Below are 18,185 nucleotides of genomic sequence, written 5' to 3' on the forward strand. Positions count from 1 at the left end.
TGAATGTCAGAGACAAAAACAGTGTCAAAGAACACTGTTGGGCATTTTTTAAAAACTACTACATATTTATATCAACAAAAGACCCTTAAGCTTTCATCCTCCCAGGCATCTTCGGTAATGTGTCTATATTTTATTTTCTACGCATTCCCACCTCACTCTCTAGCATTACAGGTTTGGGAAGCAGCAGCGTACTAAGTACAGCACTATTCCCTCAATCTCTCATCCAAGAACATATTTTGAGGGGAAAACAAACCTGTGTGAGGGGACAGGGAATTGTGAGAAGAGCCCTTTCCAAACACAACACTGAAGGTGTCTTGCTCAGAAATGGATCTCCAGGGAGAGGAAATGCTGCCTTGAGACGTTCCCTTGCCAGGAGAACGGTCAGGGGAGTGGCCCAGGAAGAGGGCAGACGAGGTTCCCCGTGGGTTCCACCACCACAGCTGGGCAGCTCCTCTCAATTCTACACCAGTGCTTTTGGTTGTTCCTCGACAGGAATGAGATGACATCATCATTCCCACCTAAAGGTGAAGGGAATGACTCATTAAGGATGAAGTTTTGGGGGAAAACGATACCCTTTAAAGGTCGTGGGTGAGAATGTGCAACGCTGCACAACTCAAGGGAATGTGGAAAGAGCTCAATCACAAGAGGATATGATGGGCTGAGATGTGTACGGGTCTCAGCCTCACTGGTGTGCAGAACTGCAGTACACACAAAACTACGCAGAAGAACTGCAATCCGAAGGCAGGGATATCTTGGTGGCAGAGGAAAGGAAGTCAGAGAGGTGTCAAGATGCCCTTCTTGGCCCATTCTGAGCCTGAGTCACCCCCATTCACAGTCTGGGCCACAACCCCCAGCTAAATGGTCACATTCTCTGCTCCCTTCTGTAAGGTTTCAATCTTGGTAAAGTCTTAGCAGACTTCAGGTTAAACCAAAACAAAAAAGTCTTCTCTAAGAATGGACGGTCATAGTTTGCTCTAAGGAAGGCTTGGGGTTCAAATTGACTAACTCTGTGGTCCAGGAACCCCAAAGCTAAGAGATAAATATGAAAAATGGCCGTGGCTTTGAGCTGGGACACCTGGCAAAAGCCAATATAAAAGCTCTTCGGTGAGATTTGCATTCAGCCTAGCCACAAGGTTCTTACGGATAAATCCCTGCCAAATATGACTTCATAATCCAAAATTACAAAATATACAAGATCACATTCCATTAGGCAGAATCAGCGGACACAAAGAAAAGCAGAACAGAGAGCCCAAGAACTCCAGGTAACAGAATTACTGAACAGACTATAACATAAGTAGATTTAAAATTATTAAGGAAATAATGAAAGACAGGATTTGTATAAACAAAAGGTACTGTCAGTGAAATAAAAAAACACCATGGGTCAAGAGCAGAGTAGACATAAAGAAGAGAGAATTAGTGAACTGGAAGGAAGTGTAGAGAAAAATTCTTAGAATGAAGCACAGAGGAAAAAAATCCTGAAAGAATTTTCCATTATGACACAATTTGCATGGTGATATGCAGGGCTAAGAGCTACCCACAGGCAGGGCTGCTCTCTTAGTGGGGGGACTGGGGAAATCTGGCGCTTGGTGCACTGAATTGGTGGCTGGTTAGGTTAGCTCTCCTTTTGCCCATTTCTCCTTTGGCTGAATCAGTACTTTTCCCTCCCCCCAGGTTTAGACCTCTCACCTAGTGGATATTGTAACAAACAGTACCTACAGTCAGTGTCAATACTGAATAGTCAATGTCTCTGTGTGTGTATAAGCATATGGATGTATATCTATAAACATACAGGTGGTGGGCTAAATAGGATTACAGCTGTGAAACACAGAGTTTATCCTTGTATTATCGCTTATTAAGTAGTGTATCACTTATTTGTATTACAGCTATAAACCTACTTTTGCACACCTCTGTATTACATACATATTTAAGTGTTAATGTTTTGAGATATATACATACCGTACTTTCAAAATAATAGCACCTACATACATCAGATTTCCAGCAACTCCAACTATGGTGAAACACAAACTGGAAGCTGAGCAAAGAACGAGGAGTGAGAACCCCCAATTCTAATCTGACGGGGACATTAATTGTGTGACCATAGGAAAAGTACACCACCTATTCTCTCTTCTGTAACTTAAAAGGAATGAACTAAATGATTTCCAAGACCTCTTCCTACTATACTCGGATATGGTTTCTAACGTCAGGATGCTAACCAGCTTTCACGTCATCCATGCACTTCATTCCGTGCAACAGTTCTCTACTCAGAGCCCTTTCCTGGTTTACAGTAACAAACATGAGAATCGGACTTTCTGGGCAAGGGTAGATCAGAAATAATAATTGGTCAGTGAAAACTAAGCAAGGAAGGATTTCTAGAGTCAATATACTGACAGAAGCTTTAAAAAGTAGGTGAGGGGTTGAGGATGAAATCTAAAAGGAGAGGCTACCGTTAGCCACGCAGTATAGGAGCAGGTGGCTTTCCGCACCTCAGTGGCCTGGAAGGAACCATTATATTACAACACTAAGAAACAACCGATGTTGCTGATAACCTTGAGTAATCAAGAAAAGGATAGTTTATGTTCAATATTTAAAAGCAGGCAAGTATAAAATGCATTTTAGAAAGATTCCTATAAAAACGTTAAGAAAATATCAAAAGTGTCTTAGGCACCTGGAAAATTCTTTCAGATGGACTCCCCATGCATGTACATGTAAGTGTGGGCAATTATATAGAGAAATATTTATTAAGGGTGTTATATACAAGTTTTATGCAGGACACTGTAAAGTGGCCCAAGAAAGATCCATGAATTGCTTTTTAGAACCTTATAATCAAACACAGAAATTGCTATAAAAACATACATGAAAGGATGGTCCATCGACTGTATGAAGCAAATATATAGTCGAAGCATTATAACTAATACCATTAGCTTTCATGTGGGGAATATTACATGTGACTGGCAGAGAAGTGGGCAAAGTGAAGATAGTTGTGAAGAGGAAGGCTTTCAAAAATGCACTGAAAGCTGGAAAAAGATGCGTGGCAGGGGAGGAGTCAAACACTTTCCACAGGCGGGCAGGTGAGATCATGCTGCGTACTGAAGGTGAGAGTCCATCACATCATGAGTCACCTGAGTTCATGGGAGACGTCCAGCGAATGACATCATAAGGCAGGAGAGAGTGAAGACATCAGAGAGTGTAAGAGCTGAAAGAGAACCTTCTCACGTCTGTGTGTATGAGCTCACAGGCAGGGGTCATGGGGCAAAACCTCTCGCCCCTGCAACATCCCACTCTACAAATGAATGGCGAATGATATAACAGTGCTTCAGAGAGAAACTGGCAAGATTCAAGTCTGAGAACACAATGTAATTATAAGTTCTACAGATTACATTAAAGCAAATCATTGAAATGGAAAAAATTTAATAGAAAACTGTCACATTTTGTCTTCTTAGTCAAATAATGAAACATCATCAAAGTGTGAACAGAGAGGTAAATATAGATCTGATTTTAAATGTATGCATTTAAATACTTTCCCCTACTGCTGTTTTTCTTGAATTTCTACCTTGCTTAGTAGCTTTGAGTTAAAAACAACTTTTATAACAATGTTTAGAATTAAGGGTCAGGAAATCGTGTCAGCCTGATACTCTCTAGAACCAGTCAAGTATTTCTAAATCCATTACATCCTTCAAAACAAAAGTTATTTCCAATATCTGCTCTGTTCAGAGAGCTAGAATATTGCAGATTTACCTAGCTTTAAATAATCTGTCAAAAGAGACTTAAAAAATAATCGCAAAGTACTTTACAAAAGTATTCACAATTATCATTTCTTCAAGGGACGAGATCCCTCCCAGTGCAACCTGCAGCCCCGTTCAAGAACGAATCTCCGGCGTGACGCACGGGGTCCACATTGTTTGTTAGTTCCCACAGCACAGGCATAAGGTCAGAGTTACTCACACCGTATTTTCCCCCGTCTTTATTCCCCTTCATCTTGCTAACAGTGCTATACACGCTTGTGAATAAAAGAAAGTTTCATAGAAGGAGGCATACAATGTTTCCGTTTTCATTCTACAGCTGCCACGACCAATTCCAAACCCCTTTGAGACGGAAAGCCTCAAATGCTTCTTCAGGACAGGACGATCCTGAGACAAGAAGAGATTCTTCTGCGCATGGGTGTGGAAAGCAGCTTTCAGAGCCCTTTCCCCAGTTCTGAAAACAGGCAGCGCTCGTGCTTAGTAGGGGGTTCTGTGTTACGTGCAGATTAAGAGCTTCCAGAGAAACAAAACAAGGGCAGCATCACTCGTTTCTAGTTAATCTAATTGTGGCACAGCCTGAAGTTATCAAAAGCTACCGACTGGCCACAGCTGAGCCACCTAACAGTGGGCATCGGCAGAGGCAAAAGCGCTCACGTCACGGTCTCCTGCGTAGGGACTGGCACCGGGAGGGGGCAAGCGTTTCACATAATGACGAGTGGATGTTGTGAGCAAGCAGACTTGCCCGTGCATAACTGCAAACGAACTGGACGCTTTGCTAAAATCACACCATTGCTGGAAACACTGGCAAATTATGAAACAAATAGACTTATAATTCCCATGACATTTTATCAAACAAATATGTTTTCCTTCTTATTTTCTTCCTATTTCACATCCATGTACCAAGTATTGCAAGGAGAGAAATTAAAATGACACTGATAAATAAGAAATAACTTACTCTAAGCAAAGAGCCTAGGAGCCCGTCTATAGTTCTGTAGACAACTAATTATTTAATAAATTAAAGAAGATTGTGTATCAGAATAAGGCTTATTTTTTTTAAACCAGGGTCAAATAACGAGTGAGGCTGAATCCCTGCCATAAAAACGACACTGTCCTTAGTTTAGCTATAATCCTGCCTATAAGCAGGGAAATGCGCTAAATGACCTTTTCAGTCTGAAGATTTATGATGGGATTCCATATAATTCTAACTAAAGGTAAAATAAGAAGATAAAATGCTTGTGGTCCTAAGAAACATTCAGAAGAAGTGTCACAAATCAGAATGGGTGGTTGATAAAAATGAGTACTATATCTTTAAGCACAGACATTTATATATGCAAATACATTACAAATAAACACACATAGCGAAGCTCACAGCAGTAGCGGGGGTTAAGACACCTATCATCCAGTGGGACTCACAAAAGGCAGGATCTAACAAAGGAGTTAAGAGTGTGAACTTGGAAGCCAGACTACAGACATACCTCAGAGATACTGTAAGTTTGGTTCCACATCATTGCAACAAAGTGAGTAATAAACTTCATGCTGGAGGAGGATCTTGCCTTCAATTAGCAAAAACAAAACAAAACAAAACAAACCCCTCATCCATATAGCCTAAAAAAATGAACTGGTAAAACAAAGTATGCCTGTACTGAATTTGATCTGACTTCTCCACTTACTTTTTAACTGGGATATTGCTAGGAACTGCGCCTCACAGAATTATTCCGAGGTCAAAAGAAGTTAACACATATAAAAAGCACCTGAACAGTGCTTCCCATATGTCACACACTTAGTGACCATTGGTAGATTTTACTGCTATCCTTATTGTTAATGAAGCTGAAGAGACACCAGATGATGGCACTTTAAAGCACCTTGGGAAAAGAAGTCAAAGCTGTGAGCCCACTGAGGCATGTGGGAGCCACAAACTCCTGGTACAGTCACAAAGTCTGCCACCAACCGGAGGAGCTGATATGGAAAAGGCCACCTACCTCAAGACATGGATGAGAAGAGTCTTGAGAAATCAGAGCCCCTGGCCCTGTACCTGGCTTGCGTGTGGGCTTGAATATTGGCCCTATCCAAGCTGTGTGACAGCTGGGGATAAAGAAATTAACACAGAACCTGCTAGTTCAGAAAAGCCCAGTGGGCCCTGGCAGAGGCCACCATCAATTCCTCCCACAGAGATACTTCCACAGTCCAGGGCAGAGTCTTCAAGTGGAAAAATCCCACTGAGTACTGAGCAGAAGAAATAAAAACAACCCACACCTGGACATACCCAGGGTAAAACTACCAGAGAGAATAAACGGATTACATACAAAGGACGAGACTTCTCATGAGCAGTGATAGATGCCTGAGGACAATGGAATCATGTCCTCAAAGCGCTGAGGGGAAATAAGAGTCAACTTAGAATTCTATACTATCACTCACGAGCTAGGGAGAAACGGAAACAAAGCTTGGGCATCACCCACAGACCCAGAAGCAAGAGATCCTGGCACAGGCAGGAAAGAGCGCCAAAAAGGAGAGTTAGATGTAAGAAATGGTGTTCGCTAGAAAGGGAGGAAGTCAGATGGGAGTTTCCTCCAACTTCCACACTCGAACCTAAAATGTGTCTCTACCAGCGGGCGAAGGTGCGCATCCTCCCTGAGGTTACAGAGGGAGAGCTGTCTGTCTCCCTGTTCTCTGGGGACACCCCTTGATTTCTCAGGAACCTGATTCTATTAATAATTTCCTTTCCTCTATACTATATGTTACTCTTTTAAAGTTAATGTTTAATTGTTGAACAAAATATTACAGACATGTACCTTGAACTAATTTACAATGAAAAGCAGCCACCCCCACCAACCGCTTTGCCAGTCAGGTTTCCTGGTAGAACCACCTTCAGATCTTGGAGCTTGTCTTATCTGGCATCTGTCCTCCTATTTTTAAATAACATGCTGTGCCAGGGACCTTTGGCAAATCCATCCCCTTCTTGCCAAGGCTTGTGGCCATGTGCATTGTGACAACCCTTCCTTAATCTGGGAAAAAGACGGACTTGATAAACTGTCCCAATGACACAGTGCTCTTGTTTTTAGAACACAGAGCCACAAGACTTGGGCCATTCCATTCCCAAGAGCTCATTTATGTAAGTTACAAGGTGAGATATTTTGCAATACTTTTATATCTTACTCTGTCCCATAACAATTTACCCATGCTTGCTACTTTATTTCTATTTTAGAACAAAGTACACCACTGTAGGCATGACCCTAACTGCCCACAGTAAGCTGAGTTACACTGAAGTCCAAAAGGCCAGGCTGGTATGTAGGTCGGTCACTTGGCCCCCAGCAGGAAAAGGGAAACCCACCATATGCATGAGCTTGGGTGTGAATGACCTGGAATGTGGATGGGCTTATTCCTCCTAAGAGCCGTGTAAGGTGGGTGTTACAGGTGGTGGGTGGGTGAGTCTGTCACTGGACTCTGGGAAGAAGAAACTGAAATTTCACCAGCAGAAGGCTGAGGAACCAGCAGAGGTAGTATTTGATTATTAATATTATATTAAATTTTTTTAAACTTTGTTGAAAACACTTTTGACTCTTGAGAGTTCTAAATCTTTCACCCATTACCTTATTTACTAGCCCCCCCCCCTCAAAAAAAACCCACAAAAGCCATTTAACCAACTTTGGACCTAAAAAGAAGAAAGAGGCCTCCCCCCCTCATCTGCGGCCAAAACTGTTACATAACTTTTTTCTTGCTTTATTAATTTAGAACATGACTTCTAGTTATGGTAGATAAGAATTTAGTTCTTTTGTTTCCCAATATCCCAGTTATATCACAGTTCTTGTTAAATCAGTAGTCGCTGCCTCTTTTATTATTATTATTATGTAAATATGTTCCTCTGCTGAGCTGTTAAGCATACTCTGCCTACATTTCCTTTCTTGAATGCTTAGTTTTTCCTGGAGTTGACAGGTCTATTTTATTTGCTTCACTTGTTATTACCTATTACTTATTATTCTCAAAGACTCCAGTTTATATGTAAAATCTCTTTCATACACAAACATTGGTACCTTCTGTTCCCACCCCACCCCCCCTTTTTTCTTGAAACCTCTCTGTTCTGGATTCGCCATCCTCCCCTCCCACAGGCCCTCTGGCCAGCTGCGGAGCTGACAGTCTGGAACCTCTCCATTCCTCCCGTATGTTCCCATGATAATGAAATTTTTGAAAACTTGCCTGTCTGAAAATATCATTATTTTACTGTCACATTTGATTTATAGTGCTGGGTACAGAATTCTAAAGTTGAATAATTTTTTTCCTAAGATTTTTTTTAATGCACTGTTCCATTTTCTTCTAGCGTTAAGTGCTGCTTTTAAGAAGTCCAATGCCTGGTTCCTCGTCCCTCACACGTGACCTTTCATTTCTTCTCTGTAAGTTCTAGTATCTTATCTTTATCCCTGGCATTCCTACACATCATGATGACGTGCCCGCCTGAGAGACTATTTTTACTCCTTTCTCTGGGTTGTTGGCAGGCCCTTTCCATTTGGAGATATGTGTCCTTCAGTTCTGGGAAATAAATGTGTTACTGTTTGATAGTTTCCTCTTGTCTATTCTCTCTCTTCTCGAACTCCTATTAATTAAATGTTGGACTTCCTGGATTGATCTCATTTTCTTTTTTCCCCTATTGTCCAATTCTTTGTATGTATTTATACTTTCTGGAAGACCTTCTTGATTCATCTTTAACTTTGGGTCTGGGGGAGCCATCATAATTTCAACTTCTAAGAGTTCATTTTTACTGACTGTTCACTTCTAAAAAGTAGCATCATGTTCTTATTTCAAGGATGCAGTTACCTTCTCTTACTTCTTGAGGATTTTAACAAAGACTTTTACTTTTTAAAGTATTCTTTTACCTTGTGCATTATCTGTTGTCTCTTATTTTAGTTTTCCTTTTATTTTTGGCTTTATCCATTATGTTGGAGAATTTCCTCAGATTCCTATCTGGTGATTTTTGGCTGTCAATTTATGTTTTAAAAGTACTAAAATGTTGATTAAAAGTTCTATGTAAATATCCAGGGCTTTTTGTCTGGTGACCTTCACTCTAAGACAGTGGGGTGAGCACGTAGCTTTATTACTCAGACCTCAGCCCCCGACCTTCAATTCTTCCCTCTAGAGACATGTAATTTTCAAACACGTTCCTGCAGATTTCTGCTTGGGGGAGGAGGGGAAGAGGAGAGATGGCTGTGTCAAGGCACTTGAGCTCCTCATACTGGGCAGGGAGAAGGACCAGTCCCTGTAGTGTGGAGTGTAGACACTGTCTGACACCAGTGCCTTTGGCTCTGCCTGGGGTCTTCAGGAGGAGTGTTTCACCAGTTGAACTTTTCCCAAAACTATAGTTGTCTGTGGGGGTGGTGCAGCTGCAGAGGGTAGGGGGCAGGACCTTAGGTCTAACTGCTCCATATCCAGACTGAATTTATCCCTTTGTTTCCACCTCCCTCCGGCCTTCCATGGCACCTGAAGCTCCCATCCTGGTTCATTTTGAGGTTGCACAGGGTGGCACCTCATTTCTCACTGGTGTCTCTTTCTGCAAGTTTTCAGTCCCTTTCCTTGGGTTGTAGTGACTCCTGCTGTGCTAAGTCAGGTCCTCCTCCATCCACCATGTCTCTTGCACTCTGGTCTTCTCTCATATTCTCTTGGAGGTTTATGACTTTAAAATTCTTTTACCACTAATTCCAGTAGGGTTTCTTTGGGGTGAAGAGAGAGAGTGAATAAATATAGTTGATTTGCCATATTAATCAAATGGCTCATTAACTGCCCTTTCTTCATTGGCTCCTACTCATCAGCATTTTAAGAAAATTATTTTACTGCAGTAAGAACATGCAATATAACACCTACCCCCTTAAAACACATTTTTAAGTGTACAATACATCACTGTTGACTATAACTCATCAGCATTTACATATTCTCAAGCCTCTTCAATATGAAGGAAATTAGAACTCATAAAAAAATTCCCTTGATTCCATGTCTTTTTTCACCTACTGCATCTCTTTTCCTTCAGAGCCAAATTTCTTCTTTTTAATCCTATCCGAGGACATGTTTCCATTCATTTTAGAGAGAGAGAGGAAGGGAGAGAGAGAAATATCGATCAGCTGCCTCCCATACACACCCCAACTGGGGAGTGAACCCACAACTTAGGCATGTGCCCTGACCAAGAACCGACAGCAACCTTGCAATGCACGAAATGACACTTCAACCAACCGAGCCACGTGGCCAGGGCCACAGCCATCTGTCTCTGAACTGTTGTCCACACTCTCTCACCTCTCCCTCAATACTCCTGAATTTTTCAATCTACTGCCACTACCTCCTACCCCCATCACTCCACTGAACTGATACACTTATAACTGAAAAACTGCCTCTTTTCAGAAAAAAACAATCTCTCCATAGACACTCTAAGCTGGAGGGAGGGACAGAGAGACATCCTATACTTGTCTTCCCCCAGAGCGACCCAATAGCAAATAAAGGTGACCTTAGATATTGTTTGCAGGGATGGGTGTTCTCCATGACAAAAAGCCCAGTTAAGGAAAAAGTTCTGAGACAGAGAAACTGCACCAATACAACCAAAGCCTTGGGTACAGCAGGCACACTGGAGGCACTGCTCATAACCTTCCACTCTGGGCAGTGACTCTGAGAAAAGTAACCTGTCCCTACAAGCCTGCCAGCGCTCAGTTCAACCAGCTTTCGCTTGTATTTAAATGTTGCAGAGTATGGAATTCACCTATGACAATCCCCCCACCCCCCTCACCTCCATATACACCTATTCCCTCTAAGGATTGCGGGAAATGCCACTTCCAGTTGATACTATATGTCCTGGACAGGCTATGAGCCATTTATTAGCACCAACAGTCACACTGTTCCTTCCATCCTTTTCTTCAAAATTCAGCCAGCTCTATGAAAATATATGCTAAAAATCTTGCTGATGAGCACACTGGACCCAGTCATTCCTTGGGTTTAAGTGAACATGAGTAGATAAATGAGTAGTTAAGGTATATTGCGATTGACTTTCCTTTCCATTTTGACAGCTTAATTTTCAACAACCACAATCATTATTGACTTTCTACTGTAATAACATGTGATATATGTACGCTGCTGCTTCCTTTAACTGGCATCCTCTTTCTTCATCTATCTGCCTAACTCCTACTTGGTTTCTCAGCTCAGACGCTACCTCTTCCAACAACCCTTCCTTAGCCAACCATACCCCTTCTCTTACTGAATTACGTGTCCCTCTTCTGGGTTCCAAAACCATGTTCTGCCTATTACCTTCACAGGAGTAATTGCACAGCACTATAATCGTTTATAAGACACACCTCCTCAAATAGTCTTTGAATTCAAAGGCAAGGATCATTGCTCATCTTTATTTTCCAGTTTATAGCTGGTATTTAGTACACATTCTCAAATGTGTGTGAAATGAGTGAATAAATATATGAATGAATACATGATATTTAGACTTAAAACAGAGTTATAGAGATGGGCCTTTAGAAATCGTTTAGTTCATCCTACTTCATCCAAAATCCCTAAACAAGTATTTCCTAAGAGCCGCGCCAAGATATTAAAACAAAGAAATCATTATCTATGTTCAATAAAACATAAACACTTTTTAAATGTAAAGAGGATTAAATAAAAACCTTACCGGCAAAGTTCCAGGCAGAGATGCATCAAAAAAAGATACCAAAGAATTTGGAGGTGCTGCAAACTGGACTTGAGATCCAGAGAAGAGTTTAGAGTTGGAGGAAATCTGGGCATGAATTTCCAAACCTACCACAGCTGCCCATTCGTGTTCACTAAAGAGAAAGATATAATGGTGAAGAAATAGTTATATCTGTCACCATACATAAATTTCTATGAGCCTAAATCACAAATGTTAATTTCCTATTTGTGTTAACTTATTAAAATTTTTTTTCTTACAATAAAAAACATGTTCATCTTGTCTTAGTGATTAAATCAAAAGCAATTCATGATAAACACCTACAAGAATGGCAAAATAAAATTCATTTACAATGTGGCATAGAGTTCACTGTACAAACAATAAGGTGATAGAAAAAAAACTTGACATCTTAAAACAATTTAGAAATGAGTATCAGGTGGCAACAACTGTTTGGCTGATTTCAGCGAGAAGCAGCCTTTTCTAAATTAACTGTTATCAATTAACCGTTCAGCAAATGAAGAAAGCTGAACTTGCAAACATTTTTAGAATTAACATCACAATTCTACTACTAGAGAAATAATGGTAAATAGTTGCACATCTCATTATTATAAAAGAAAGTCTCAGTTCTTTTGAATTCATTTTATAATAATGGCTTGCTAGTAAAATGACCAGAGTGACATGAATGTAATCGATCACTACTACATGATACTCTCCTGGAAATTTTGTGGAAAGGAATACATTAAACCAACAGATCTGGCATTTTGGGGTACCCAAATCACTCTCTGTTTCCAAGGTCTAGTTCCAACATCCTTTGCTGGTTTGTTTATCTTGATTGCTGTCAAGCTATAATCTCTCTTTCTTATCTGACCACTCCTTTGTTGGGCCCCCCTGAAATCCCTGTATCCTCAACAATTTGCAGATAACCTATTTACACATACGCTCTCCAAATTTTGTCTCTTCCTATCCTGCTCTTCTCCCAAGCAATTTTCTGTATTTTCTAGGTTTTTGTTTACACGTATTGGATTTTGACTCAATCATTTCAACAAATAAAGTTCTATATCTACAGTATTGTGAGATTAATTCCTTTTTTTACAGCCTGTAATTAGAGAAATTAAACAAAGACTTTGTGAAAAATTCTGCATGTCACTAAAACATTATTCAAAGTGTTTTTGCAGTTTCATTATATGAGAGAAAACATACTTTCCATTCACAGTGAGATCTAACTTATGAAAAGTATAGAAACTGAATGCTTCTGCACTTCCCCTGTTCCTCCAACTGAAAAGCAAAATACCAACCTATCTCAAAGGATTAACAGATTAGACACGTGCCTTACATTTACATATTTAAAAAGAAACTAAGTCTGATGTAGTGAGATATAAACAGCTGTTCAGCGGATAGCTAGCAAAATGAGCAAAGCTCTCCACCACAACCAGAGGAAAAATTTCTTGAATGGGCTGCATAATCTTAGGTCCGGAACTATATGTTCAACATGAAACGCCTCCACAGATAGGTGGTGCTTTCTGACTAATGACATTAAGCCACCACTATCCAGAGCTTGTAGGTAAAGACTCGCTTTCTACCTTTAGAACACTGCTGGCCTCCAGTAGCGCTAAATGTCAGCTAAATAAGATCTCGCATCTAGTGTCTGGTGCTATTAGGAAGGTGACTGAATCCACTGTCCCGTCTGTGTAGCTTTAGATTCCACAAAACACCTGAGATTTTACACTTGCGGATTTCCTCACTATGTCTATTGCAGGAGAGCGGTTTATGTGCGGAGGCGGGGCTCACAGAGGGCAAGTTTTGTGCTTTCAGGGCTGCAAGTTACAGCCCAACAATTTCCTGCTCAAAAAACATTAAAAACAAAACAAAACACAAAAAAACCGTCTACACTGATGGCTGGGCTGAGAGGTCATCATCTCCCCAGTCCCGCAGTTCCACCTCACACTGGAGTTGGCAGTAAGGGATGAAAAAGTATACCCTTTCCTCGGTTTCTGGGCCGTGACGAGGTGCTGCGGAGCCACTGAGCTCTGCCCCCTTTCCCCGCTGAACCTGGACCCTGTCGAAGCCCCTCTTCCGTGAGGACAACCGCGGTCAATGCAGGCTAAAGCCCGACGCCCTCCAGGACAGCACCAGCGCAGGACGGGCGCCGCCATGTCCTCTCCGGAGTCCTGGTCAGGTGACACAGCCTCCCTCTGCCGCGAGGATCTCTGGGAAGCGTAGTTCTGTAAAAGTGTAAAACCCTATAGGCTTCGACCGGAAGACTTCTATTCCCAGTGAGCACTGCGAATCGAAGGCTGCCGGAACCCTGGCGGGGAGGGGAGAGAAGGAGAAACAGAGGAGAACCTAGGAGGGTTTCCGGGTCGGAAGGGTGACTCCTCCTAGCCAGGAGTTGGAGAGGTCTGTGGCTGGGAGCGGGTGTATGAGTTTGAATGAAGGGGATGCAAAGCTGAGAAACCTGGCCAGGATTTTAGACCCTGAATTAACCTTTCGAGATGAAGTGAGTGACATTGACATATCGCGAAAACTTCCTCAACCCCCAGTACCGCTCAGTTATTTTCTCTGTCCCACTTCACACACCAATTTGTTCATTAATACAACAGATACTTATTTGCATGCCTGTTGTATCCCAGGCACAGTTTTTAGGCCCAGGGGATGCAGAAATGAGCTTATATACTTGAGAGAGGAGACATACAAAAAAGTTAATAAAAATGGGATACTTTCATGCAGGTGATAAGTGCTATATTTAAGCAAAGATGCTTGGAGACAGACCAAGATTGAGTCTTCTAGTGCATTTTAACTTACAGACATAACTCATTTTATTGCACTTTGCTTCATTGCACTTCATAAGTGTTGTGATTTTTATAAACGGAAGCCAAGTCCCCCCCAAGAGCAAAAAGATGAGGGTCCACTGGGATACTCCACTTTATTATGGTGATCTGGAACTCAAACCCACAATATTTCTGAGGTACACCCGTACTCGCTTTATTGTGGTGGTCTGGAACCAAACCAGGAATATCCCCGAGCTATGCCTGTATTCTTTTTGTTCTTGGCCAGTATTTGACATAGTCTCCTTATATGCTAGGAAGCATTGATAGCAGATACCATCATCCCAGCTAACTTCCTTTAAAATTTTCCTGCTTGAAAACTCATACCTCTTGTTGAAGCTACCATGTATTTCTTGCATTTGCACATACAATTTAGAATAGCCATTCAGCCTTTCTCTAGTATGTCACCCTATTTTAATTCTCCACAGAGTGCTTATGAACATCTCATGTTAGTGAAGAGTTTGTCTTGTTCAACACAGTATTACCAGATACAAAGTAGGCCCCTCACAAGTATTTGTGGGATGAAGTAGTGCAGCATGAATAGAATTGGTGCCCTTTGTTTAGTAGGGAGATGATGAAAAAGTGTGGTGATGGAAGCAAAGAGAAATTGACCCATGTGAGACAGCCTTAGAAAGTAATATTGAAGGACTCGGTGACGGATTGGATATGATGGTGGAAGACTAGGTGGGGTTAAGTAACTCCTAGATATCTGGCTTGTAACACTGGATGAACGATGGAGTTATTTATTGAAATAAGGACACTAGAAAAGAAAAGTGTTTGCAGAAAAATATGAGTTTGGTTGCCTTGGAGACTTACAACAGGAGAAGTCAAGTAGGCATCTTTGATGCCCGAATATGGAGCAGGGGAAAAAGCTGCATAATCTCCATGCTTCACTCTGATTTTCAGTTTTTGATCAATAAATAACCTATTAATTAGACCGCTGTAACATACCATCTAGTCTCATTAATGCTCCTATACAGTTATGATACTATGCAATTTCATTCCTTCATGGAGCCAGTTTTAGTTACTGTCCTTAAAATTGTCTGTATTTACTTTATCTCTCCATTTTATTTTTTCACCCTTTATCATTGATCCAAATTGCTATACCAGAAGTATTTTCACATGATCAAAACTGAAAATGATAGGCATGACAGACTGCAAAGTAGTGGTGGAGATTTGTTCTTTCATTGATCTCTATTGCCTTTCCTATCATGTTCAGATCACTCTTTAGATCCTTTAATAGTTTCTCTCCTCTGAGCTTCCATATTTCCCACCTTTACTCTAGGTAAGCTTGCTTTCTCTTTCTCATTTAGCTCCTCAGATTTTTCTGATCCAGACTTCTGATAGGACATCAGGGCAGAGGGGAATCCGGTATCTCGGAAGTAAGCATGGAAACTCTTTACCCAAAAGGAGAGGGAGTGCCTTGCTACCTTAATACTTAGGAGGCAATTCACACCCTAAAAGAAGAGTTGGGGTGTTTTTGAAAACCCCCATAAGAGACAGCAGCACACCTAATGAAAATCCTAATTTTATGGGCAAAATGTGCTCCAATGGAAACTCATCTTTGTTTATGCAGCAGTATGATGCAATTATAGAATATCACTTCAAAGACTCCCACCCCACCACTAGAGGGAGAGAAAATCCTACGCATGTGAGTGTATTTGACTCCTTTCAAAAACGGAAACCTTTCAGTTTGCTGTATACTGCACAGCCCCTTAAAAATCCCACAAGAGTTAATGGCTCTTCTCCCCCTAGATTATCTGTCATTTCCAGAAATGCCCACTGGTTTCTTCGTGCTTCCTCTAGTCTCTAGGAGTGCACTGTGTTCCATTGCCCCTTCTTGTCTTGCTCCTTAGCTAGTCGCTGAAGCTCCTACCATGGGACTGTTTCTTGCCTTCCTCCTGCACACCGAATCTGATATCTGTCAGAACTCATACTGACAGACAGCTTTCTACCTGAGAGAGCTATTTTGGTTCCCCCGAAAAGGTGGCTGTCATCTGGAAGACACAGAGATTTTCATTTTCAAGAAGCTCAGAAGGTAGAAGGTCAGGGTTTCTAGCAAAAACATTTTCTTAGGGAGAGTTTCTCAGCTCTTATTTTACTCATGTAATTGACACCGTAAAATGAATTTTAGAGCATGTTTTTTAAAAAGAGATGTAAACTACAGCTGAATTTCAAGTTATTATTTATAAATGGCAGTAGTTAGGAAGTATGTCTAAAATACCATGCTTGGTTTTGTTTAGTATTCTTTGGGGAGTCTTTGAATGTCAGACTTGGAACACATAGGCCTGCCTCTGTGTTTGACTTAAAATCCCCAGGTAGCTCTACGAACACATTGATTTCTGAACACAAGTCATCCCCCCTCCCTGCCAAGTCTTAAGTTGTGTTTAATTGTAATTACTCTTTCTCATCCTTTCACTGGTTTGGGAACAGGGATATGATGAGAAACATGGTATTTTAGGACTTATAACATCTTCAGTAATCTGGGTACAATGTGAGGGAATGATATAAGTAGTTCTAAGTTGCCATTTTTAAAAAATGAAGTAAACCTTTTTATTGGAAACATTAAAATTTCAAATAAAATTGAAAGGAGGTTATTTCTATTATTTACTTTAATAATGTATCGTGGCAGTGGATCTAAAAATCTATTTGTATATAGCTTTGAATCTTAAAATTGTGTTAACCTATTACTTTGCTAAACTACTGTTTTTTCCTGTGGAAACAAAAGCAGTGCTTTAAAGACATTTAGCCGCTAATAAACAAAATGCCCCTTGCAATCTAACAGAGCGGGATGTGAATGCTTATCTTAGCATTTCTTTACACAGTTGTGAGTTTGGTCCCTTTGTGGGATTGCTAGTTTCTATCTGTTCTATGTCTGTAGCACCCAGCCTGCTGTCTTGACATTTTATGCCATGTGGGGAGGGAGTGAGGGTAGCTGGGTCAATAAAAAAATCTCTTTAGAAAGAGAAAACAAACCACTTAAGATGATGTACATACAAGAAAAATTGACAGCAAAAATTTTCATGTTGGAAGAACAGTGGCACTAGAGGAAATCCTGTTTTTGGAAAAGCACTCTTAAAAACATAAAGTTTCTTCTTAGAAAAACCACATTTTAAGACCCAGTTAAGTGTCATTATGGGAAGAAGAAAGACTGGGAATATGTGCATGCGGGGCAATCAAGAAAACAGGATTCATTTCCTTTTATTTTACCATTAAGTCTTGATTCTGATAAAATACTGATGTGGGGGAAACAACTGCTTTCTCTAGAAGATTGCTTTGAGCAAAATAATAATAATAATAATAATAATAATAATAATAATAATAATAATAATAATAATAATAACTTTTTCTTCCTTTCCAAGTCAGGGAATGGAATACCCTGCCCAATGTCTTTGTAGAGAAGTGCTGTTGGGGACGACGAGGCCAGCACATGGCTGCTATTAGGTTTGCCTGGCCCATAAACCTGTAATCTCTTCATGCCCTGCCTTCTTCAGTCTGGTCTCAAGGAATCGTTTGCTGTTTTTTCAGGTCCTTTCTTTTCTAGAAATCTGGCTAGTCCTGGAAGCAACCCAGAATGATATGTAAGAAAGAAGTTCTGCTTCTACACATCCCCATGACTCACCACTTACTTAAAAGAAGAGACTCCTCAGTCAAAAGGAATGAGTTGTAGAACATGTTAAAGCTCTGTGTCCCTGTAAACTGGGTTTAGCATGTGATCAGATATCTGCTATGCACTAAGAAGTTCTAACTTTTGTGTTTGGGAATTGGGTATTTGGTTTGAAAGCTAAGGAGCTTGTACACACACATACAAACCCCTAAGCAGTATCTTATTTCAGAATAGCACATAAATAATGATTGGGAGCTTTTAGGTTTCAAAGCAGATGTTATTTTTGTATGTCAAATGGTTCTGTTGATTTTAAGTCTAAAGATTTTGAGGAGCAAAAGTCTGACATTAAAGAACCATGC

The 18,185-nt window shown here is 40.7% G+C and overlaps 1 protein-coding gene across 1 annotated transcript in view; it reads right to left on the reverse strand.

Moving 5' to 3' along the window:
* Window positions 1-13,581, reverse strand: part of GATB (glutamyl-tRNA amidotransferase subunit B) — a 69,065-nt gene extending 55,484 nt beyond the window's left edge. The window contains exons 1-2 of the mRNA XM_090288119.1: window positions 13,372-13,581; window positions 11,380-11,530 (exon numbers count right to left, since the gene is read on the reverse strand). Of these exons, the coding sequence (XP_090144245.1) occupies window positions 11,380-11,530; window positions 13,372-13,547 (327 nt within the window). The 5' untranslated portion in view covers window positions 13,548-13,581. The remainder of the gene's footprint in view (window positions 1-11,379; window positions 11,531-13,371) is intronic.
* Window positions 13,582-18,185: the final 4,604 nt, after the last annotated feature.

Source organism: Furipterus horrens, unplaced genomic scaffold, assembly GCF_987537825.1.
Source record: "Furipterus horrens unplaced genomic scaffold, mFurHor1.1.pri manual_scaffold_10, whole genome shotgun sequence".
Classification (NCBI taxonomy): domain Eukaryota; kingdom Metazoa; phylum Chordata; class Mammalia; order Chiroptera; family Furipteridae; genus Furipterus; species Furipterus horrens.